At 43.1% G+C, this 25,534-nt stretch overlaps 1 protein-coding gene across 1 annotated transcript in view; it reads right to left on the bottom strand.

The window, feature by feature from the left end:
- The window catches only part of KIF5C (kinesin family member 5C), a 151,010-nt gene that overhangs the window by 54,814 nt on the left and 70,662 nt on the right, over nucleotides 1-25,534 (bottom strand). Inside the window, exons 4-10 of the mRNA XM_036859061.1 lie at nucleotides 15,451-15,555; nucleotides 10,142-10,190; nucleotides 9,820-9,875; nucleotides 9,049-9,136; nucleotides 4,464-4,588; nucleotides 1,726-1,830; nucleotides 901-1,049 (exon numbers count right to left, since the gene is read on the bottom strand). Of these exons, the coding sequence (XP_036714956.1) occupies nucleotides 901-1,049; nucleotides 1,726-1,830; nucleotides 4,464-4,588; nucleotides 9,049-9,136; nucleotides 9,820-9,875; nucleotides 10,142-10,190; nucleotides 15,451-15,555 (677 nt within the window). The remainder of the gene's footprint in view (nucleotides 1-900; nucleotides 1,050-1,725; nucleotides 1,831-4,463; nucleotides 4,589-9,048; nucleotides 9,137-9,819; nucleotides 9,876-10,141; nucleotides 10,191-15,450; nucleotides 15,556-25,534) is intronic.

The following is a 25,534-nucleotide window of genomic DNA, read 5'->3' as shown; positions in this document are numbered from 1 at the left end:
CAGGAGAGGCCGCGACAGTGACAGGCCCGCGCACCGCGATGAAGAGTGGCCCCCGCTCGCCGCAACTAGAGAAAGCCCTCGCACAGAAACGAAGACCAAACACAGCCAAAAATAAAATAAAATCAATTAATTAATTTTTAAAAAAATAAAATAAAATAAGACTCCTTCCTTTAAAAAAAAAAAAAAGAAAGAAAAAGAAAGGAAGGGATGAAGTAACCCATACCCACAAATGTTGCTGTAGGATTACTGACTGTCCTTGCTGCCTACCTAGTAAAATTCTCAGACATCTAGGAAATCTCCTTCGGACATTTTTGAAGGTGAGAAGAGGGCTGCCATCCTCCCCTTTCCTCAGCATACATGCTGTATCTCCTACCCCCAGGGTGAGTGTCAGGACTTCTTCTCCCCACCCTTTTATATTTATGCAACTACTCTACAATCACCTAAGTTTCAGTTATTCTATCAGCAAATTTGCAATGGATCCCAAATATTGAAGTAGTTACTGGTAGTAGTGGTACCACTAATCATACTACCAAGGCTGGTAGTTACCAGTCGAGTTATATACACTTGAAATCCTGTGAACCTGAGAGTTAGACTTAATTCCATGACGAACAAAAGTAACACTCCACTGCATAACCAACAATCACATCTATAATAAGCTTGAGTTGTTTTTTTCAGCATCATACCTTTGATAGGCATATTCCTACCCATTATTCTAAAACATAATTGTTCCTTTGGCCTCAATAAATGATGCCTCAAGTTTACAGGTCACCTGCTAGATGCAATTTACTAACAGGCTGCTTGCCTCCTCACTCTGTTCCCTCTCTGACCCTAGCCCCTCGCCACTCGCTCCTGACACCTAAGACCCAGCTCAGAGCATAGGTTACGAGAGGCCACGCCCACCTTTGTCCAAACATTAGCGTTGACTTGGTCTCAGCTTCATTGAATACCGAGGGAGAACAGCAAATGACGATGGTGGTTCTACAGTTCCCACCCAGAGAGTCCTGAAGAATCCGAGTCATCTTGCTGTCCCGGTACGGCACGTGTGTTTTCTATTTAGGAAAAGAAAAAATATTGGCTGTTACAGCCCATTCAAAGAGAAAATACAGAGGCAAGCAAGTTAGTGATGGGAACTGGGCTTAGAAACATGTGAAATAAAAATCTGTTGCCTGAGGGCTTCCCTGGTGGCGCAGTGGTTAGGAATACGCCTGCTAATGCAGGGGACACGGGTTCGTGCCCCGGTCCGGGAAGATCCCACATGCCGCGGAGCAACTAGGCCCATTAGCCACAACTACTGAGCCTGCGCGTCTGGAGCCTGTGCTCCGCAATGGGAGAGGCCGCGACAGTGGGAGGCCCGCGCACCGCGATGAAGAGTGGCCCCCGCTCGCCACAACTGGAAAAAGCCCTTGCACAGAAATGAAGACCCAACACAGCCAAAAATAAATAAATAAATTAAAAAAAAAAAAATCTGTTGCCTGGTCTTTGGATCTTGCCAAAGTTTAGAATACCCATTCTGGGACCACCCGGGTCATACGAAATTAGCATCACCATTCACACATTTTAATGGGCTAGATTTCCCAGCAAGCAGGGCGTCCACAGCCAGGATTCCCCCTGTCCCTTTCTGAACAAAAACAAATGAATCTCTGGGGTGCGTGGCAAAGAGAGTACACGAACCCAAAAGGTAACTTCTCATAATATCATTTAAGAGATGGAGACAGGATCACTTACTGTCCCTTCTGCCAAGGCAGAGATCACATTTCCAAGAGCAGACAAAGACTTATTGATATTTTTAGCTTCGTCGAGAACAGCTCCCTCGGCACCAGTTTTGCTGACCTACCAGAGAGAAGAGAATACAGTGAGCTGCACAGGACAGCAAAAGCACAGAGGAGAAAATTCCAATTCACAGGAGGGCAAGCGGGGAGGAAGGGACTGATGTGAATCCTCCTGGAATGCAGGGGAAAATAAAAGTAAGTGAGAATCACGGTGATAAAACCTTCCCTTGTGCCTGAGGCTGGGGATTTGTTCTCTCTTGTTGTCATTTTCCTCTCAATTAGGTTTTAGGGGGAACAGCAGAGGTGCCTCAAGTGTAGAGCTGCGGATGCTTCCCAGAGAACATTTGTCCAGGGACACCAGGCTCCAAAAGTGCTGTCACTACAGAAAGGCTGGGGTCCTGCGAGACTGAACCACAGTCTCCAGGCCCAGGAAGCATTAAGAGAAAACACGGTCCCGGCCACAGTGAATGGACTATTGGGAAAGTGTAGATTACAAGCTCCAACTTCAAGCAAAGGACAAGAAGTGGTAGGGATGGTTATCCGGACTCTCTGCTCCTTCCCTACTTATTCCCATAGCAAGAAAAAAAAAGGAACAATCATCCAAAAGGAAAAATACTCGACAAGGCATGTAAGGCAAGAAAATGTATATTACATAGTAAATTTGTCTTTTTTCCTCTGCAGTTAGAGGGACCATGCACCATTCCTCCTCGGCTGTGTTATTACTGGTAATTTCCTATTTACAGCATTTGCTCTAGGTAGAAAGCAGTTCACAGATGCTAGAAAAAAGGGAACTCAACATGATTCATAGCTCTGCTGACTGGACAAACGACATGGCGGGGAGCGGCTGCGCTCTGAAGAAAGAAAGAAAAGCAGGGAAATGATTTTAAACTGTGCGAAGATGGATTTCAATTCTGTATAAAGGAGAAACTCCCAACGATAGAGATGAATGCATGTCCAAGGGGAGGTTTTTTCCAAAGAAAAGTTCAAAGATTTCTCTGGAAATCATGTGTGGGTCCCCTGCTTACAGATGAAGAAATCACAGAGCTGCTGTGTCACAAGTATTAATAGTAACAGTCTATTCACAAGGTGTTGTTTAAGGTGCTTTCACACTTGAGCATCTTAGCTCCATGAAGTATGCGAGACAAGCACAATCACCTTCCTTTTACAGACAAGAAAATTTTGAGCTCCAGGGATGTCAAATTGCCCACCCAAGGGAAGAACACCATTTAAGAAAGACAGGGCTAAGACCCAGAGCTCTGTTCTACTAGATCACACTGATACATTCATGCGGACACATCTAGGGCAAGGAAAACAGATGTTAGCACAGGAAATGACGTGCAGGACAACTTTAAAACGCCTCATAAATATCATAAGTAATAACCACTGACACTGTGCAGGCCTCCACTCTCAACTGCCTGCATTAAGCACTTTTCAGCTGCATTTAGGCCTTAAGTACTCATCTCTTTGCTCTAAAGGGAAAGGCGGCAAGCTTGGGAAGAGGGAAGGGTCACTGGGAGCTTTGTCTGGACCGATACGACAGGTGTGGCAGCAAAGCAGATGCTAGTTGCTAATGGCCGGTCTAGAAGTGAGCAATGCTTCTCCCTACTCCCGTTCTGGTGGGCATCTGTTTAAAGTTACACGCCGGGACCAGTTCGATTTTCGATTGCCAACTAGGAGGATACATGTGATCTGCTCAAGGCTGTACAAACGCGGACAGGAGGACAATCCAAGTAGCCATTACTCACACGGATGTTAGTGGCCATAACTTGGCGTCCAGCAACTCAGTGGCGGGAGCAGTAAGTGGGGATCAATGACACAGTTTGGGAGACTGACTGAGCTTCAGGGCCGGCCCTGATGCGGACAGTCAGCACGACATCAGAGATGAGGGAGGCCACATGGTATCGTGCACAGAGACTTGCTCTGTGATGTCATCCGAGGTGGGCAGTGCCCCCAGCCGGGGTGTGGCAGCAGGACCCTCTGGTGGTGCCATGGAAGTGAGGCTGGGAGGGCAGAGGGGAGTTTCTGGGAAGCCTATTTGGCCTGGAGTATGGCCTCAGCCAGTGCCTGGGAGAGCATGGACAGGGTACAGATGCCAAAAGAAAACCCTCACAAAATCAGAGAAGGGTCAGCGCTTGTGGCTAAAACACTGGCTCCAGACCCCGTAGCCTGAAGGGAGTGAGGCTGTCCACAGAGAACACGGTCAGTTCACGCCTCCTGCAGAGAGAAGCCGGGAAGGCAGGGAGAGCCCCACCTTCCAGATCTTCTATCAGCAAACAAACCTGCAGAGGCGGGCCTGCCGCATTCCAGCGTCAAAGCCCCTTCCTGGCCTATTTGAATCTGTTAAAACACAGAGATCTTTCCTGTTCTCAGAAGTTCACATCCCTCCAGCATTTGTGCCGCTGCCTTTGCCAGGCTAAGTTCACACCAACACTCGCCTCATGTCATCATCAGGGTCTATTAGGCATAAATCAAGGTTGGCATTCAAAACACCTCCTGTGACATGAATAGGGGACTGCAGGACCAGAAAAGAAAGAGCAGAGAAATGAAGGTTAAATTTAATAACATCTTAGCACAACATCAGAAACTTTAAAAGCTCTTTAAAACCAGGGAATAGAAAGACAGAAAAATTATCCCATTGCGCACTGAAGCAAATAACGGGGAAACTGTGGATAATACAAATAAAGAACCAATTACCTTTTCGCTCCCAGCCAAATCAACTAGATAAAGCTTCCCACTGAGTTTTTTTTCAGTCTCTACATTCTCTTGTTTAATATTAATCAGGAAGATACTGTGACTTCTAGAGCTGTGTTCATTCATGTCTGAAAAGGAAAACAGTTTACTGCTCTACAGAGAACATATACATTCCGGTAGCAAGCATCTCAATAAAAAACACAACAAATCATGCCTAATAGCTCCGTTTTTTGTAAGTCCACTCAATTTAAAAAATTATCTGAGACCATTTCTCCTGCAAGACAATGCTCATTGTAGAAATGAAAGATTTAAAATATTTTCACGTGGCAAAGAAATTAATCTAAAAATCGTGGTCAGTGGTTCAGGACAAGAGTCTCGAGCTCTGCCTGAAGCCACCATCCTCCAACACCCCAATCCAGCCTACCTCTCTCCTTGAAGAGCTCAAGTTTTCCTCCCCTGCCTCATTTTAAGTCCCTCAGCCTTTATCATTCTGACTAGTACCCGATGTATTCCATCTTTTTCATGTGTGTAAGCCTTGCCTTATCAGTGATACCATAAGCTTTCTTAAGGAAGAATTATGACTTTCTTAAGGAAGGAGTAAGACATACATTTCTTCTATAACCCATGCTAGGCACATAGAAGGTCTCAAAGATGAAATATGCTTCATTAGGACCAAGTACCAAAAATAAAAATCTTCTTGGACCCTTGTCTTTGCTCACCAGGCAGGCAGAGACCCCAGTGACTGTTTTATTCAATCCCACTAGCAATTATTTCTCAAAACTATCTAACCAGATTATGTGGGAAAAAACCCTAAAAGATTCCACAAAAATGTTAGGACTAGTGAATTTGGCAAAGTTGCAGGATACAAATGCAATACATAAAAATCAGTTGCATTATGTATAACAATAATGAACAATCCAAAAAGGAAATTAGGAAAACAATTCCATTTAAAATAAGAACAAAAAGAATAAGATACTTAGGAATAAACTTAACCAAGGAAGTGAAAGGCATACACTGAAAACTATAAAATGTTGCTAAAAGAAATTAAAGAATACACAAATAAATGGAAAGATAATCCTTGTTCTTGGATTTAAAGACTTAATATTGTTAAGATGTCCATACCACCAACAGATTCAATGCCATCTCTATCAAAATCACAATGACGTTTTTTGCAGAAATAGAAAAGTCCATCCTAAAATTCAGATGAATCTCAAGGGTCCCTGAATAGCCAAAACAATCCTTAAAAAGAGCAGAGTTGAAGGTCTCACACTTGCCGATTTCAAAACTTACTACAAAGCTATGGTAATCAAAACAGTGTGGTATTGTCATAAAGGTAGACATATGGACCAATGAAATAGAGAGCCTAGAAATAAACCCTCACATAATATGGTCAAATAATTTTCAACAAGAGTGTCAAGAGTGACCATTCAATTGCAAAAGAACAGTCTCTTCACCAAACTGAAAACTGGATAACCACATGCAAAAATGAAGTTGGACTCTTCCTTTAAGTCGTATACAAAAGTTAACTCAAAAAGGATCAAAGACCTAAATGTAAACACTAAAACTATAAAACCTTAGAAGAAAACATAGGGGAAAAGGTTCATGACACCAGATTTGGCAATGATTTCTTGGATATGACACCAAAAAACACAAGCAACAACAGCAACAAAAAAGATAAATTTAACTTCATCAAAATGAAAAACTTTTGTGTGTGAAAGGACACTATCAACAGTGAAAAGGCAACCCACAGAATAGAAAATATTTGTAAATCATATATCTGATAAGGGATTGAGATCCAGAATATATAAAGAACTCCTACAAATAAACAATAACAGCAAAAAGCCAAACAACCCAATTTTTAAAAAGTGGGCCAAGGACTTGAATAGCACTTCTACAAAGAAGATGCACAAATGGCCAATAAGCATATGAAAAAATGCTAAACATCACTAATCATTAGGGAAATGCAAATCAAAACCTCAATGAGATAGCACTTCACACCCATTGGGATGATGATTAAAAAGAAAAAAAAACTCAGAAAATAAGAAGTGTTGGCAAGGATATGGAGAAATTAAAACTCTTGCACACTGTTGGTGGGAATATAAAATGGTGCACCTGCTATGGAAAACAGTATGGCCGTTCCTTAAAAAATTAAAAGGAGAATTACCGTATGATCCAGCAATTCTACTTCTGGGTATTTACCCAAAAGAACTGAAAGCAGGAACTTGAACAGATATTTATAAATACCTCCATGTTCATAGCAACATCATTCACAATAGCCAAAAGGTAGAAGCAATACAATGTCTATCTGTGGATGAATGGAAAACAAAATGTGGTCTATGAGTACAATGGAACATTATTCAGCCTTAAAAAGGAAGGAAATTCTGACACATGTTACATGGATGAATCTTGAGGACATTATGCTGAGTGAAACAAGCACGTCACAAAAGGACTTGTATCATTCCACTTATATGAAGTACCTAGAGTTGTCAAGTTCACTGAGACAGGAAGTAGGATGGTGGTTACCAGGGGTTGGGAGGAGGGAGTATGGAGGGTTATTATTCAATGGATATGGAGTTTCACTTTGGGATAATTAAAAATTCTGGAAAAAATTCTGGAAATAGGAAGTGGTGATGGTTGCAAATATTGTGAATGTACTTAATGCCACTAAATTGTACACTTAAAAGTGGTAAAATGGGGCTTCCCTGGTGGCGCGGTGGTTGAGAATCTGCCTGCCAATGCAGGGGACACGGGTTCGAGCCCTGGTCCGGGAAGATCCCACATGCCGCAGAGCAACTGGGCCCGTGAGCCACAACTGCTGAGCCTGCGCGTCTGGAGCCTGTGCTCCGCAACAAGAGAGGCCGCGATAGTGAGAAGCCCGCGCACCGCGATGAAGACTGGCCCCCGCTCTCCGCAACTGGAGAAAGCCCTCGCACAGAAACGAAGACCCAACACACCCATAAATAAATAAAAAATAAATAAATTAAAAAAAAAAAAAAAAAAAGTGGTAAAATGGTAAATTTTATGTTATGCATAATGTAACAAAATTTAAAAAAACACCTTACCAGAATGATAAGAAAAATAGTAATGTTCTGGACCAACAGTTCTGAACCAGGGGGCCAAGATGGACTCTCAGGTATGTCATGAATAACTCATAACTGACAATAACTTAAGAAACAGTGGAAAACTTCTTTACAAATGAGAGATGCTATTAGTATAAGAATATCAGTCTTACATTCTTTCCTATATGTGTATAAGCAGAAGAGAAAGAAGTAGAGTTTAACCTACACTGTATACAGGTCTAGGCTCACCTATGAAACTTGCCATGTATATGAATATCATCTGATACATTTGTGGGGGTAGGGAAACAGTTGAGAATTACAGTTCTGGATCAAAGGATCATAGCACCAGTCAACCAAGCAAAGCTTGAATCTCTTCTACACCATGCGGGGAACTCACTACCTCTCCAGGTAGCAGGCTTTACTTGGGGCAGCATTAAGGACTAGAGTTCTTCTTGTGATAGGTCAAAATCTGCCTCCATGTACCTTCAACAATCCTGGGTGGTCTACTCATTCAGATCAAACAAAGCAAGCTGACTCTCTTTCTTAATGTCAGCACCTTGAAGATATTATGAAGAATATGTTAAGAAACACTGTATTGCCCATATGCCCTCCCCAGATATTTTTCTCTCTTCAAAGCTAGAAATCCTTCAGGGACTTCCCTGGTGGTCCAGTGGCTAAGACTCCGTGCTCCCAATGCAGGGGGTCTGGGTTCGATCCCTGGTCAGGGAACTAGATCCCGCGTGCCGCAACTGAGAGCCTGCGTGCCGCAACTAAAAGATCCCGCGTGCCACAACTAAGACCCGGCGCAGCCAAATAAATAAATATTAAAAAAAAAAAAGTTAGAAATCCTTCATTCTTTCAAGTCCTCTTCACATGAACTCACTCTCATCTGTGCACATCTCATCTGAATAAGACAGACAGCCCCTATCTTTTCATGGAAGCTCTGCTGCTCTAACACCACGTGACCTGCTTCCCTGAGACGGGCCGAAGAAGGCATCGCAAGGTAAACCAGCTGACCTGACTATGTTTGTTACCAACAAGGCATCAAAAAGTTTACAGTCAAGCTTCCGCTCCTCCATGTCTTTCTTTTCCTTGTTTACAAAGGGCAGAAATCTAACATGGTTTCTTTCCATGCGTATGACTGGCCTATAGAATCTGTTGGTTTGGATTTTTTTAAACAATAACATAGTTAAAATAAATGAACTTAGAAGCTTACTTTCTTCCCCCTTTAGTTGGTTGGTTGGTTGTTTACCCCAGTGTTCAGGCTCAGGCTGTTACCAGGCCCCAGTCAGTGAGTGTCACCCGACATTTCCAACAGGCCCCTGGACAGTAGGAGGCGCTGTTTCCCAGGACCTGCGCAGGCCCACTGGTACTGCTTACACCCCTGTGTTTTTGAGTGCCAGTCACTGCTTTACAACCACCTTCCCCTGCATTATTCCATTTGGACCTCATTACCCCCACCCAACCTGGTTGGTAGGCAGATGTTTGTGTCCTAACTTAGAGGGGAGGAAACACCACCCAAGGCTTACTCGTTACAGCCACGTGGCGGTTTGCTTTGCCTTCATCTATCACGTCCATGACCTCCTCGGGGCTTGACACAAACCGCTCGGTGCACCCCTGCAAGACAGCCAGATCAGGTTGGTCATTGAAAAACTGAAAAGCAACAAGACTTTGAAACAGCTAAACATTTTCCCACTTCTCTTCTAGAGCTGTCAATCCAGAGAAAGGCTGCACTGTCGACCCAACAACTTTTCCTCCTCGCCTAGGGCTTGCAATCTACATTAAAAAGAAGTCTGAGCAAACGCCAGGAAACCCAGAAGTAAACCATAAAATAAGTGTCAGATTTTAAGTACATGTCCATACTCATCAGCAGTGGAGACAGAAAATAAAGAAGGAAACCAATGACGGAAAAAGAAATGGATGAAATCTTGCTTTGCCTATCAATCTAGCCACCAACTTTAATTAGATACTGAAGTTGTAGACATAATGCTATGACAGGTTTCTCTCAAGTGCAAAGTATGAACAACTGTACTCAATACCAAAGCCTCTTTAAATGTGAATAATAAATGTTCAGTTCTCCAGTTCTTACCTCATGTGATTTGACATCTGTGATATACTTACATAGAAACAACTGAAGAAATTAAGTGTCAGTTTTTTTTAACCAGATGAATATTAAATATAAGGAACATGATTAAATATCTATATGCACTTTTTAGGTAATATTCTGGGCATCTTATGTAATAATCATGACAGTGACTGGAGAGAAATCAACTGCATCATCAATCAAGTTTTCCTCATACCTTTACGTACGGGACTCTGTTTTTATCTTCATGAACAGCCAAGTTTGTCTTGGATACTACAGAGATGATAGTGATGACATGCAAAGAAGAAAAAAAAGTTAAAGACCCTGTATTGGAGAAAAAATAGAAATTGTTACAGAAGATAGGTAAATCTAATCACTTTGCAATGACTCAAGTTAAAGCTTTGGCTGAGAATAAGCAGATAGCCTGAAGGCAATAGAACATCTCTGTAAAATCCTTAAGCAGAAGTGCTGTAAATCATGCCAACCTTTCTGGACTTTAGTTACAGAACAAATAAAAGACAAGAATTCGGGTTACTCACCATCGAGTAAGTCCCTGATTTTGTCCAAGTAGATTTCAAAATAGGAAACCTGATTAAAAACAAATTGATTTTGAAACAGAAATGCCACCCTGTATTTCAAAAACATAATTATTAGAACTTGCAAAAGCTTTCTGTTATGCCACGAAGAGTAAGAAGAGGGCTACAAAGTGAAGATTCAGAGTCTCGAGGGCAGAGCTCCAGCCCACTCCCCTGGCCTCCTGCTTCCTGCTTGTCAGCTTGCTCTACAAGTCCCTGCTCAATGGGCCACTCTCCAGCCCCACATCAGAGTTCCCTTCACTTCCAGCCAGGTGTGATTTACATCCTGTGCTAGCCAGCCTTATAGGAGGACTCTACCTTTTCACCTTAGATGAGCACCAAGCAAACTTCTAGGTATGACAACGGCTAGAACAGAACACGTCCTTTGCACGTAACTGTCAAAAATCAGTAGACCTCACCTTAGGCATCACATCAACAGCCTCTTCAGACCAGGGAGGGAGCATGTTCCAAACATGCACATGAAGAAGGTGGGGAGGGGGACAAGGGCAGTTTGCTTGGAACTACAACACAGTAACAGAGAGAGAGCTGGTGATAGTGGCCAGCTCTGGGGAGTCCAGGAAGGATCTGAACAAAATGCAATTTAATGAAACACAACTAGACTGTGAGAGGGAAAGGACGCCTTCCGATTAGTTATTCTCAAACTTCAGTCCCAGCGCTGCCTAGATCAGCATCTCCCATAGCGTCTGTTTAAATTGCCCTGAACCCTACTGCAACCCTCCTGAATCAGAATCTCCAAGAATAGGATTTAGGAATCCGCTTCTAAACTCCCCAGGTGATTCTTACCTTATCTCAGGCTGATATCTGAGAACAACTTTAACTGGATACGTGATCTTGGAGATTTAATTCACAAGTAACCGAGACCCTAGACCTCAGTGCTCCCATCTGTCAAAGGAAGCCATTCCACGTGATATCAAAAATTCCCTCTAGGATTCTGTACTGTCTACACTTGCCTTCTGCAGACCAGATCAACTGTTCTCTCCCTCAAGTTCATGGGGTTTTTTTTTAAATCTAAACAGAGGATTGAGCCAAAAAGGTGTTTTAAAAGTTGAAAAGTAGTTGTAAAGCTGGGATGTAAGTCTACCTGTGAAATCTCACCCCTACATCCCAGCTCTGGACCAGTCCTGCCTCGAGGCAGGGGAAAGTGAACACTCCCTAACCCAGCACTAATCCCAACCCAGCTCAGCCCTGGTTCATTACCTTTTGTCCGTGTCTCAGCCTGGAACCTCCTGATGCCTCGTTTCTCTGAGATCTGGGGTCCTGGCTTCAAACCCTGGAATCTGTAGCTGAGCGTCTTCTGCCTGACAACCTCTGCCTGCTTGAATGTCTGTCAAACAGTCCTGTCACTGACCCTCTCTGTCATAGATACAACTACCTGACCTTTGAAAGACCTACTGCTCTGGAAACCTCTCCCTGTGGCTGGAATCCTAGGGTCTGCTTGGCCTCTAACCTTAGACACTTCTAACCCAGCCCTTCTGCAGCCCACTCAACCCTGGTTCCAACCCATTCTATGTATTTCAGAATTGTCTGGTCTTCATTAAGACTTTTCTGTTATCTTTGAGATCTTAAGCTCGTGCCCTTATTTCCATAGGTTACAGAGAAAATTAATGACATCCAAAGACCGGTTGTGAACTAGATATTAGGAAATCTGGCAATTAGAATCTTGTTCACATTTAATATAAGTAGAAAGAGAATTCTGATTTATTAGTTTCTTTTTACCATAGCAGATAGTGGCTGCTTTGGGGTGGGGCGTTGAATTTTGTTATTTTTGTCACCTCAACTACTTTGTAAAACCAGATGGAAGAAAAATAAATAAGCATTGTTTGGCACTAAGAGAAAGCATGTTCAGAAATAATGTTTAAAACCTCTGTGAGACCGGTAAGAATGGCCATCATCAAAAAATCTACAAACAATAAATGTTGGAGAGGGTGTGGAGAAAAGGGAACCCTCTTGCACTGTTGGTGGGAATGTAAATTGATACAGCCACTATGCAGAACAGTATGAAGGTTCCTTAAAAAACTAAAAATAGAGCCACCATATAACCCAGCAATCCCACTCTTGGGGCATATACCCTGAGAAAACCATAATTCAAAAAGAGTCATGTACCACAGTGTTCATTGCAGCATTATTTACAATAGCCAGGACATGGAAGCAACCTAAGTGTCCATCAACAGATGAATGGATAAAGAAGATGTGGCACATATATACAATGGACTATTACTCAGCCATAAAAAGAAATGAAATTGAGTTAGTTGTAGTGAGGTGGATGGACCTAGAGACTGTCATACAGAGTGAAGTAAGTCAGAAAGAGAAAAACAAATACTGTATGCTAACACATATATATGGAATCTTAAAAAAAAAATGGTTATGAAGAACCTAGGGGCAGGACAGGAATAAAGACGCAGACGTAGAGAATGGACTTGAGAACACGGGGTGGCGGGGGGGGGGGGGGGGGGGGGGGGAAGGGGAAGTTGGGATGAAGTGAGAGAGTGTCATGGACATATATACACTACCAAATGTAAAATAGATAGGTAGTGGGAAGCAGCTGCATAGCACAGGGAGATCACCTTGGTGCTTTGTGACCACCTAGAGGGGTGGGATAGGGAGGGTGGGAGGGAGACGCAAGAGGGAGGAGATATGGGGATATATGTATACGTATAGCTGATTCACTTTGTTATACAGCAGAAATTAACACAACATTGTAAAGCAATTATACTCCAATAAAGATGTAAAAATAAATAAATAAATAAATAAAACCTCTGTTAGACTCACTTTAAGGAACAGATTTTCAATATTGCCTTAATCAAGCCTCTTTTTCTTGATTAAGCCTGTCACTACTCAGCTGAAAATAAGAAGCAGTCAATAACTAACTTGCTCATTTACAATTATTATTTGTGAAATAAGACAGCCTAACTACAAATGCAGGACAGGAACCTGGACTGTAAAATTCAGCCCTAGACGTGAGTGTTGTTCCTCCTTTCCTTCCCCTTCATGCTGGGGCTATTTTTATCTTAATAAGATTCTAATATGAGACCTTATTTTGAGGGCAATAATTGGTTTAACATCTTACTCCAGGATTATCCCATAAGAGCCCTATAGTGGTTTAAGGTATTTAAATGCAAACAGCCTTAAAGATGCACTAAGCTCCTAAATCTTGATCCCATCAAAGCAACAAGTGTCTGTATCCTCAGATATATAAAACTCTAGCAAGGAGGAGAAGCTGGCTTCAGCCAACAAAAGGAGCTGTAAAGAAAAAGATTTGCCCGATGTACTTTATAATTGGGCAAACAGTTTCTGACTTGTTTTTATATAATTTGGGGAAGGTACACAGCAGAAATAAGTAAAGGTGGAAATTTAATATAATGGAACAGGTACTGCATGTGGGGTTGGTCAGATCAAGAATCTAAATCTCAACTCAGGGGTTTCCCTGGTGGTGCAGTGGTTAAGAATCCGCCTGCCAATGCAGGGGACACGGGTTCAAGCCCTGGTCCAGGAAGATCCCACATGCCACAGAGCAACTAAGCCCACGTGCCACAACTACTGAGCCTGCGCTCTAGAGCCCGTGAGCCACAACTACTGAAGCCCGCAAGCCACAACTACTGAAGCCCGTGCGCCTAGAGCCCGTGCTCCGCAACAAGAGAAGCCACCGCAGTGAGAAGCCCACGCACTGCAACGAAGAGTAGACCCGCTCACCACAACTAGGGACAGCCCGCGCGCAGCAACAAAGACCCAAAGCAGCCAAAAATAAATAAATTAAATCAATAAATTAAATCAATAAATCTCAACTCTGCTGAGGACTTGATATGTCACTTTGGCCATCTGGCTCTATATCTTTGAACTTCGGTTTCTCACCTCTAAAATGATGGGCCTAGGCACTTGGGTCCCAGCCTTCAAGGATGATCAGCCTCTTGGTTGATCTGCTCACCTGCAAGTCTGCTAACTGCCCCTTTCTCCTCCACCCCCTTGTCAACCCCGTCCCCAGTCACTGTGGCGGGGACCCTACCAACCACGTGCATCCTGGACACAGCTCATCGGAGCTGGGGGTGGGGGGTACCTACTGGAGGCTGGGCCAATGGGCCCCTCCCCAGGGGAATGAGGAAGTGGAAATAAGGGAATGCAGAGCAGGAGCTGCCATGCACCCTCTTTCCCACACACAGAAAAGAGAAAGATGGTCTGGAACAAGGGAAAGAAATTAAGCAAGAGGGTGGGGATTAAAGAAATTAAGAAACGTGGGGACTGTAATGGAGATGGAGTTTCTTTTGGGGATAATGAAAATGTTCTGGAAGTAAATAGTGATCATGGTTGTACAATTTTGAAAATATACTAAAAACCATCAAACTGTACACTTTAAAAAGGTTAAACTTATGGTATGTGAACTATATCGCAATTTTTTTTAAGTTAAAAAAAAATAGGAAAAGCAGAGCCTGGATTTCTTACTTCTCCACAAGTCCCCGCCCCCATGCCTGCTGTCAGATTCTGTATCTTATAACAACTTCCTCTATTTGCTTAAACAAGTAGCTTTCAGTCACTTGCAAACAAAGGCGTTCCAATGAATATACCCCTTCTACCAAATGTTATGAATTCACAGCTATAGTTGAGAGTAGAAATCTCTCTTTCAATTCAAATTTAAGCCAGAACATAGGTTTGAAAAACAAAAACAAAAACAAGGAGGAAAATAATTCCCTTTCCGAACATTTCTCAGAATGCGCTCCTCAAAATACTAGTCTGTCATCCTCCAAGGAGGGTAAAGTATGTCCACAGTCAAATAAGATAGGAAATGTAATATAGTACATGCCCACTTTGCAGAACTGCATTACACATTAGCATATTTAAGCTTGGGGTAAATTTAACATTGTTCAACAAAGTGTTTTCCCAGCTAATTTGACCACATACGCCTTTTCCGTGGTAGCCCACTTGAGTAATAATATGAGGGATTGTATTCCATGGAACACACTTTGGGAATTGCTGTCCTCATCCAATCATGGACACATGCCAGTCAGATCTACAGAAATCCACAGGGTAAAGGGTAGAATTCAGACAACTACCAAGATGATTCCATCCTAAAAAGGGCTTTTACTTTACCTCAGTATTTCCTCAATATTAGCCTGAGTCATTAACTAATAAATACGGTTCTGCTGACCACAGGAATGTCATTTAAATTAGATAAAATCTTCTACGTGTACATAAAGGAGAAGAGCAAAGAAACACGATTTGGGGCTCAGTTTCTTCTCTTGGGACTCAATAATAGCACTCACCTTGATGTGGAACTCCAGGTTTTCATCCATGGAATAGATATGGTCAAAGATGTCGTGTGCGATCCTTGGGATGATGCCCATGAGTTGAGGGTCGTGTAGCTTCCCCTAGTGAGTGAAAAAGACAAACACAGGGAGCTAAAGAGCGCTGGGCGACATGTGAGAGAGAGAGAAGGGACCGAACCTGGGCTTCTTAAACAGGACTCCGTGGAACAGGGAGCACCACGCAGGACTGCCTGCTCCCTAGGAGATCTACCCGACCTGCCAACAGACCAACAGTTAGCGGGATAACTCAACCAGACAGGGGAGAGCATGTCCTGCCGGCCTTGAAGGCCCCCAACATCCCCTCCTGCTGTCACTGCGGGCAGCAGATCAGTGTGTGTGTGGGTAGGAAGGAGGGAAGGAAGGACAGAAAGGGAGAAAGAATGAGGTTACATGTGTGACTGTAACATACTAAATGTGGACTTTGCTTTGAAAATTTTACAAACTGACCAGAACCTACAAATCCAAGTTAATCTGCCTTAATGAAATCACCTTGAGAGCTGATAGATACAGTTTCATTCACATCATCATTGCTCAAAAATTTCTAAGAAACTTATTCTGGAAATACCTTCAGTAGCACTTTACACACCAATCAAGAAAATCCATTTTATCGATTTCTTTTTAAAATCTGTAATTCCCAGCCCAAACTGTTCCAAATAAGTTTTGACTGTTTCTAATACATAAATCTGCTTATAAAATATTCTCTTATTCTTTCCCTGCCTTTTTCCATTTCTATTCATTTTACCTAAGGTGTGGATGGATAGGTGAATGTTTCTGTTATTTGGACTATCACTAAATCCATTTTCAAGATCCAGAATTTGCCACCTCTGAAGGGTTTCAAAAAGAGACAGCAAAGGACCTGAAAGCAATTACTAAAGAAGAGCTCTAGAAGTGTTTCAAGCAACAGGCTTAGCAAGGACCTCAGTGCACAACTCCTAGAGAGCCTTCTTCACGCCCACACCAAAGGAACACTTAAAAGTTCTATCACAGGTTAAACAACCCGTCAGCATACCAACACACGTCTAAAGTGATTGCCAGCAACTGTCTTCCCAGAGAATCACACATGCCTTTCAAAAGTTCTAAAGCTCTAGGAAGAAATGGAACTGGAAGCAAAGCCAGCCTGCTCTTTAGTTTTCCAGGGATGCTCAACAGCCTTTACAACTTTGACTCATACATCTTTGTTCAAAATCTGCCCAATACCTGCAAGATCTGCTTTGTTTTCCTCAATCAAGTCCTCTTTTTCTTTCAGAGGTTCACTGCCTGGTGCTTCTCTAACAAGATGACTTCCAAGACAACATTTGAGTTACCAAAAGCAAGAAGTTGCATGAACCCTGGCACTGACTACAGGCCACAAAGCACTTTCCATTATGAGTCCTCCTTCACGCACCTGATTCCCGACCTTCCACTCTGTTCAAAGCAAGAGAAAAGCCGAATTCAGACACATCTGGCCTCTGGCTCTTACTCGGAAAACAGGTGCTCTCCTGGAATGCCTCATCTGCTAAGGACCCTAAATCATTTGAAACACCTGTTGTTTTTTTAGTTTAACTGTACACTCCCTAAAGGCAGGTGGCCAGGGCATATGTATTTCCTCCCACTGCTTATGATACTTGGTATAGTGTCTACTGCATAGAATTACTGTAGAATTTAAATTAAATAGTATATATAATGTGCTTAGTGACAATAAATGTTATTATTCAGCTCATGATACATTCTCTCAAGCAGGTGCTGGGGTTTACTTGACTTGAAGAGTCTGAAAAACATGTTTCCACCCCAAACCATTAATATATATATCTAATGAAAACAAAACCAAATCACTGAGACTTCACTTCTCCTAGACCATCATAAAACATGTAACAAATCAAATATTGGACCCCACCTGCTCTGGACTATGGAATTTGCTGGCAGAAATGGTACCTACAGTGAAAACACAGTCAAATGCAACACCACTGGGCCAATCTGACTCAAGAGGGTCCAAAGAGTGCCCCCCACACTGCCACCCAGAGCTCTTTAATAATTCATCATAATCCTTTAGCTTCTCTTCAGTGGCCCACAGCCAAAGAAGAATGATCAATAATCCAAAAATGATATATAATTCACTCAAATCTGTTTCCCTAGATGCTTTTCCTTTCAACGGATTTATCTTCCAATTGATTCTGGGTGCATACAAGTATTGACATCCTTTGTTTGCCTTTGGCAGGGTAAGAACCAAGGCAGAACCAGGATGAGTCTGGACACTTCCTGTTTTGTTGCCCTGAAGACCCAACCCGAAAATCACATGAGAAGGAGCACAGGTTCATTTGGAGAACACCTAATAATACCCCCATCCCCACAGTGACAGAGTGATGTCCAAGTCTACCGCAGGTTTAGGGGCTGGGATGCTTGCTTTAGCTCATAAACCCAAGAGTGGTGAGGGTCTTTATGCTCAGTAAACTAAGGCTGCCAAAACAATCTGTGTGTGTGTGTGTGTGTGTGTGTGTGGTGTTAATGTACATGGTGTGTAGTGTGTGTGTGTGTGTGGTGTTAATGTACATGGTGTGTAGTGTGTGTGTGTGGTGCTCACATACATAGTGTGGGTGTGTGGTACATGTGGATGTGTGGTGTGTGGTGTGGATGTGTGTCATGTGGGTGTGTGTGCAGTGTTGATTTCTGTGTATGGAGTTTGGGTGTGGTGTGGCTGTGTGTTTGTGTAGTGTGTGTTCCTGTGGTATGTGTGGTGTGTGCAGTGTGTGGGTGTGAGTGGCATGTGGATGCGTGTGCAGGGCTATCGATGGGTGGTGGGTGTGTGGCGTGGGGGGTGTGGGGTATGTGCGTGGTGAGGATGGATGTGTGTGGTGTGTGTGTGAGACAGAGAGGTGTTCTGTGGGAGGCATGCAGTCTTAGCTGGAGGTAACTCCTGGTGGAGACAGTATGTCTCTCACAAAAAGCAAAGTCACTTAAGGGCTTTGTTTCCTTGACTTGGAATGCACTCTTTGTTCCAGGCCTGGGGAATGTAAAAGAGATCAGCAAAGCTATCTCAGGCCAGGAGACCTCAGGGAACTGAGAGTCTTGGTTGTTCCTTATGGCAGGGGGCTGTGCGTGCCTAGTTAAGAGAAGTTAATGTTCAAGGTCATTGTAAACTTGCTGACGTCCATGGTGGTGACTGAACTGAGACGATAAGCAACTTCATGGGTTCCTCTTCTGTCTATATAAGATTCAGTAGATTCTAAATAAAGTGCCTTGCAACCATCAGTTGTCTTGGTCCTTCTGACCCCATACTCGCAGTGCTATTCAGTCCCTTGCCCCTTTCCGTCGGGACCTGGAAGACCCTCTGCGGTGGCTGGACCGTCGCAAGTGGCGTCCACACAGGGACCTGACAGGTGAGGAAGTACAGAAAAAGAGGTAAGCGGATCCTCATGCGGAATATAGAAGAGTAAGTGGCCGCCACGAATATAATAAGTGAAACAGAAAGCATAAGGCAGATAGAGTCAGAAGTAAAATAAGGGCTTCCCTGGTGGCGCAGTGGTTGAGAATCTGCCTGCCAATGCAGGGGACACGGGTTCGAGCCCTGGTCTGGAAGGATCCCACATGCTGCGGAGCGGCTGGGCCCGTGAGCCACAATTACTGAGCCTGCGGGTCTGGAGCCTGTGCTCCGCAACAGGAGAGGCCGCGATAGTGAGAGGCCCGCGCACCGCGATGAAGAGTGGCCCCTGCTTGCTGCAACTAGAGAAAGCCCTCGCACAGAAACAAAGACCCAACCCAGCCATAAACAAATAAATAAATAAATAATTTAAAAAAAAAAAGAAGTAAAATAAGATGGGACAAAAAGGCTCCAAGGAGTGAGAGTTGTTCGCCCAAGTGCTGCTGTCTATGTTAAAGGCATGGGGCACGAAGGTTATCTACCTCACAGATCTCTGAGTTCTTACAGCATGTATATGAGGTTTCTCCTTGGTTTCCTGAGGGAGGTTCTATAGATGCCGCTATATGGGAGAAAGTAGGGGAAGATCTTCGCAATCATTATAAGGCCAATGGCCCAACTCAAGTTCCGATTATTACTTTTAGTTTATGGAATTTGATCAAGGAATGCTTGGAACCCCCCCATGATTCTGTACCCCGCCTTTCTGAAGGGGAATACATTAAGCCTATATCTTCTGCTCCGCCGCTTGCGGAGGTTGCAATCAGCCCTCCTTTTTCAGATGAGGATGTGCCTTTGAATCTTGCTGAGGAAGCAGCACGATATGAAAAGAATAAATATCCTAATGATGATGTTTTATTAGATCTGGTGGAAAAGTCTCTTAAAAAATTGAATGTGAGTAAGTCACATGATGCTGTCCCTTTGAGCCTGCTGCAGAGGGCTATTCAAGGGGCAATGCAAAGAGGAGAAGATCCTTTGTTTTGCTGCCTGGTTATTGAAAGACCAGATTCTAATAATCCTCAGCAGGGTATTAGGGAACATCAGGCTATCCCTTTTAAAGTTTTGAAAGATCTGAAGGCAGCATGTGCCCAATACAGGGCTACAGCCCCTTTTACAACAGCTATGATTGATACTATAGTCGGGGAGGCTTTACCTCCCTCGGGTTGGAAATCTATTGCACGAGCCTGCTTGAATGGGGGGGATTACCTCATGTGGAAATCAGACTTTTATGAGAGGGCTGCTAAGCAAGCTGAAAAGAACGCTGCTCACAATATCCCTATTGGTTATGACATGTTGGTAGGAGAAGGACAATATACGTCTTTGCAAGATCAGCTCACTTATCCAGCAATAGCATATCCTCAAATTAATTATTTAGCTCTACAAGCCTGGAGGAAATTGCCTTCTACTCAAAAAACAGAAGATATTTCAAAAATTAGACAAGGGCTCGATGAACCTTATGCAGATTTTGTGGATCGGCTGCTTCAGGCAGTGGGGCGCTTGATAGTGGATGGCCCTACAGGAACTATTATAGTGAGACAATTGGCTTTCGAAAATGCTAATAGTGCTTGCCAGGCGGCTATTAGACCCTGGAAAAAATAGGAACCTTAGAGGATTATATTCGCCTTTGCTCAGATATTGGACCTGCTTATGTACAAGGAACTGCTATTGCTGCCGCACTTAACAAAAGCTGGCATAGTCCAACCTACTAGAAAAAGGGGTCCATGTTTTAAATGTGGCAGACCTGGTCATTTTGCCAAAGACTGTAGGGCTCCCCCCGGTGCCGAGGCTGGCCTAGGGGTGGAGGCGCCTACAGGACCCAGGGCACCTGATTTGTGTCCGCGGCTGGCCTAGGGGTGGAGGCGCCTACAGGACCCAGGGCACCTGATTTGTGTCCTCGATGTCAGAGAGGAAAACACTGGGCTAAGGAATGTCGATCTCAGACCCATAGAGATGGAACTCCTCTGTTGGGAAACTTCTTGCGGGGCCCTCTGCGGCCCCGCCAAACAATAGGGGCAATGATCATCTGCCCTCCACAGAGTGTCCCCAAGAGTCTAGGAAACCTGTCTATTTGTCCTCCTCAGACTATGCCCAAGAGTTTTATGAAGCAAAATCTCGGCCCGGTATCTCCTCCCTGTTCCGAGCCACGCCCGATAGCGCAGGACTGGACCTCAGTGCCTCCTCCAGATATGTATTAACACCTGGAATGGAGCCTCAAGCTTTATCTACAGGAGTTTTTGGGCCTTTACCTCTGGGGACAGCTGGCCTTATTTTAGGCCAGAGTAGTGTTTCTATGAAAGGATTAACTATCCTGCCAGGAATTGTAGATGCTGATTATGAGGGAGAAATTAAAATTATGGCTTACACATTGAAAAGAAATTATTACTATTAACTCAGGTGATAAGATTGCTCAACTTATTCTATTTCCATATGTGCCTGAGGGAAACATATTACAACATCAGAAGAGGGGAACTAAAGCTTTTGGCTCCTCTAATGCAACTTATTGGGTTCAAAAAATAGAAAGGCAACGCCCACAGATGCAATTGATGATTAATGGTAAATGGTTTTTGGGGCTCTTAGATACTGGAGCTGACGTGTCAGTTATGACCCAAATTCATTGGCCAAAACAATGGCCTGTTCATTCATCCATTTCGGAGCTACAAGGAATAGGACAAACAACTGCTCCTCTGCAAAGTGCTCAATTATTAAAATGGCAGGATTCAGAAGGGCATATGGGTTATTTTCAACCTTACATTGTTCCTGGATTGCCCATTAACTTATGGGGCCATGATATACTTAAAGATATGGGAATGTTATTGTATAGCCCTAACCCTACTGTGACTAATATGTTATTGAACCAAGGTTTTTTTCCTAATGGAGGCTTAGACATTAACCAACAGGGAATTGTTGAACCTGTTGTTCCAAGGACTTTCACTGATAGACAGGGACTGGGTTTTTCTTAGGGGCCTTGGAGTCTCCTCCACTCACTGCTGATTCCATAACATGGTTGAGTGATTCACCTGTGTGTGTGGACCAATGGCCCCTGACTCAGGAGAAATTATTAGCTGCTCGTCAATTGGTCAATGAGCAATTATCATTAGGACATTTAGAACCTTCTATTAGTCCTTGAAACACTCCAATATTCGTTATACAAAAAAAGTCAGGAAAATATCGACTATTACAAGATTTAAGGGCTGTCAATCAAACTATGTTAATTATGGGAGCATTACAACCAGGTCTTCCTTCTCCTTTGGCCATTCCTTATACTTTTCATATTATTGTTATAGATTTAAAGGATTGTTTTTTTTACTATTCCCTTACATCCTGAAGATAAAAAGCGTTTTGCATTTAGTGTGCCTGCTGTTAACTTTCGAGAGCCTATGCAACGATATCAGTGGAGGGTGTTGCCTCAAGTTATGGCTAATATCCTACTCTATGTCAGAAATATGTTGCTCAGGCATTGCAACCTGTCCGTCTTCAGTTTCCTTCTTTATATTTAATTCATTACATGGATGATATATTATTAGCTCATTCTAATGTCACTATGTTACAGCATGCTTTTGAACAGCTACAAAAATCACTTCAAACTTCTGGCCTAGTAATAGCAGATGATAAGATTCAAAAAACATCCCCTTTTGCTTATCTGGGAAAATTTATCAATGCCACACAAATTATTCCACAGAAAATTGAGATACGTACTGACCAGTTACATACATTAAATGATGTTCAAAAACTCTCAGGAGACATTAATTGGCTGAGACCTTCTTTAAAATTAACTACTGCCCAATTACAACCTTTGTTTGATATTTTAAAAGGCGATTCTAACCCTTTATCTCCACGTACACTGACTTCTCAGGGAGCCAAGACCTTACAATTGGTCAATGCTGCTATACAGCAAGCTCAATTAACCTGTATACATTTAGATTTGCCTGTAAAATTAATCATTTGTCCTACTCCACATGTCCCTATGGGAGTTTTATGGCAACCTGTGGGGATTCTTGAATGGCTTCATATGAAAGTAACTCCTTCTAAAGTTATTACTCCTTATTATGAATTAATTGCTTCTTTAGTGCAGATGGGAAGAACTCGATGTATGCAGCTTTTTGGCTATGACCCTACACACATAATTTTGCCTTATAATTCAGAACATTTCACTTGGTTATTGCAGCACAGCAATGTATGGGGATTAGCCTTTTGTGGGTATTCTGGCCCTATAGATAACCATTATCCTGCTGATAAATTAATACAATTTAGTCTCACTACTCCTTACATTTTTCCCACAGTCATTAAACGTTTCCCTCTACGAAATGCCTTTACTATTTTTACAGATGGATCATCTAATGGCATTACGGCTATAATCACAGATACTGGCATCCAAATTAAAGAACGTACTAACCTACGTTCTGCTCAGTGAGTTGAATTACATGCCATTATTATGGCCTTTCAGAAATTTTCCACGGTATCTTTTAATCTATATTCTGATAGTCGTTATTTAGTTGAGGTCCTAGTAGCTTTGGAAACTGCCACACTTGGCCATACTAATGATGATCAATTATTTCATACCTTTATGACTTTACAGCATTTAAGTCGTACACATCAAGGTCCCGTCGCAGCGCTTCATATCAGAGCGCATTCTTCCCTGCCTGGACCATTGACTTTTGGTAACACTTTGGCAGATTCTCTCACTAAATCTTTAGCAGGAGTTGTGACCCAGCCTGCTGCTGTGCAACACGCTCAAAATTCTCATTCTTTACATCATCAATCTTCAGCCATGTTACCAAAACAATTTGCCGTTTCTCGAGAGGCTGCTAGACAAATTGTTAAACAATGTTCCCCATGTGCTCCACATCTCCCAGTTCCTCATTTCAGAGTCAATCCTCGCGGTCTTCGCCCCGCTCGTATATGGCAAATGGATGTTACTCATGTTTCTTCCTTTGGAAAGCTTCAGTTTGTTCATGTAACTATTGACACTTATTCTGGCTTCCTTTGTGCTACTGCCCAGACTGGAGAAGCCACAAAGCATGTTATTACCCACTTATTTCATTGTTTTGCCTTCATGGGAATTCCCCAAATACTTAAAACGGATAATGCCCCTGGCTATACTAGTACTTCTTTTGCTTCTTTCTGTGCTACTTTTAGCATTACTCACCTTACTGGTATTCCTTACAATCCTCAAGGACAAGGCATTGTTGAATGTGCGAATCAAGCTCTAAAGCTCACTCTTTCTAAAATACAAAAGGGGGAATATGCTAAGACACCCCATGCCTTATTGAATCATGCCTTGTTTATTTTAAATTTTTTGACAGTTGATCGAGCAGGTAACACAGCTTTTGAACGTCTGATGGCCACTTTCACAGCTCAAGGAGCTTCGGCACAGGTGCTGTGGAAGGACCCTCTGACAAATATATGGAATGGACCTGATCCAGTTTTAATCTGGGGTCGAGGTCATGTTTGTGTTTTTCCTAGAAGTGCTGATTCCCCTCGGTGGCTTCCTGAAAGTCTCGTTAGACAGATAGATGGCAAGAAAGACCCCGCAGCTGATTCGGAGGATGCGGCGCCTCTCGCTGAACGTGAAGACTACTCCAGGGATGGATCCCAAGAGAAGAGGTCGGAAAAGGAGGCATCCGGCACGAAGGACTCGGCAAAGTGATCCTCCGACTTGGGGTCAATTGAAGAAGTTGGTGGCTCAAGTTCAGGAATTAGTGACTGCTCAAAGGACTTCTTTTACCCCTATGACAATGTTTTTGGCTATGTTGGCTGCTTTATCTGCCACGGCAGCCACGGCCGGGATTGCTCTATCCAAAAGCGTGAATGAAGCCCACTTTGTCAACCAGTTATCTAAAATTACCAGTGTGGCTTTGGCTCTTCAAAGTCATATGGATTCCCAATTAAAAACTGAACTTGATGAATTAAAAGATGTGGTCTTAAGTCTGGGAGATCAAATTAATGCTCTAAAGATTAGAATGAAATTGAATTGTCATGCTAAATATTCTTGGATCTGTGTAACGGCGCATAAGTACAATGAATCTGACTGGGATTGGGAAAGAATCAAAATGCATATTCTTAGTGTATGGTCTGACAGCAAAATTAGTTTAGATATACGTAAATTAAATGCAGAAATTCAAGCTATACAAGAATCGCACCTAGATGAAAGTGATCCAACAGAAATTATAAAAAGGGTTGGGGGGCTTCCCTGGTGGCGCAGTGGTTGAGAATCTGCCTGCTAGTGCAGGGGACACGGGTTCAAGCCCCGGTCTGGGAGGATCCCACATGCCGCGGAGCAGCTGGGCCCGTGAGCCACAACTACTGAGCCTGCGCGTCTGGAGCCTGTGCCCCGCAACGGGAGGGGCCGCGATGGTGAGAGGCCCGCGCGCCGCGATGGTGAGAGGCCCGCGCACCGCGATGAAGAGTGGCCCCCGCTTGCCGCAACTGGAGAAAGCCCTTGCACGAAGCGAAGACCCAACACAGCCAAAAATAAATAAATAAATAAATAAATAAAGTAGCTATTAAAAAAAAAAAAAAAAAAGCTGTCGCTTGAAATTTAAAAAAAAAAAAAAAAAAAAAAAGGGTTGGTTAGTCAACTACATTGGCTCAATCCCCAAAACTGGATTCAGGGTGGCTTATCTCTAGCCATTATGTATTTTCTTATGTTGGCAA

This window comes from Balaenoptera musculus, chromosome 7, assembly GCF_009873245.2.
Source record: "Balaenoptera musculus isolate JJ_BM4_2016_0621 chromosome 7, mBalMus1.pri.v3, whole genome shotgun sequence".
Taxonomy (NCBI): Eukaryota; Metazoa; Chordata; class Mammalia; order Artiodactyla; family Balaenopteridae; genus Balaenoptera; species Balaenoptera musculus.
The sequence above is the reverse complement of the archived record's forward strand: the minus strand, read 5'-3'. Positions and strand labels throughout refer to the sequence as shown.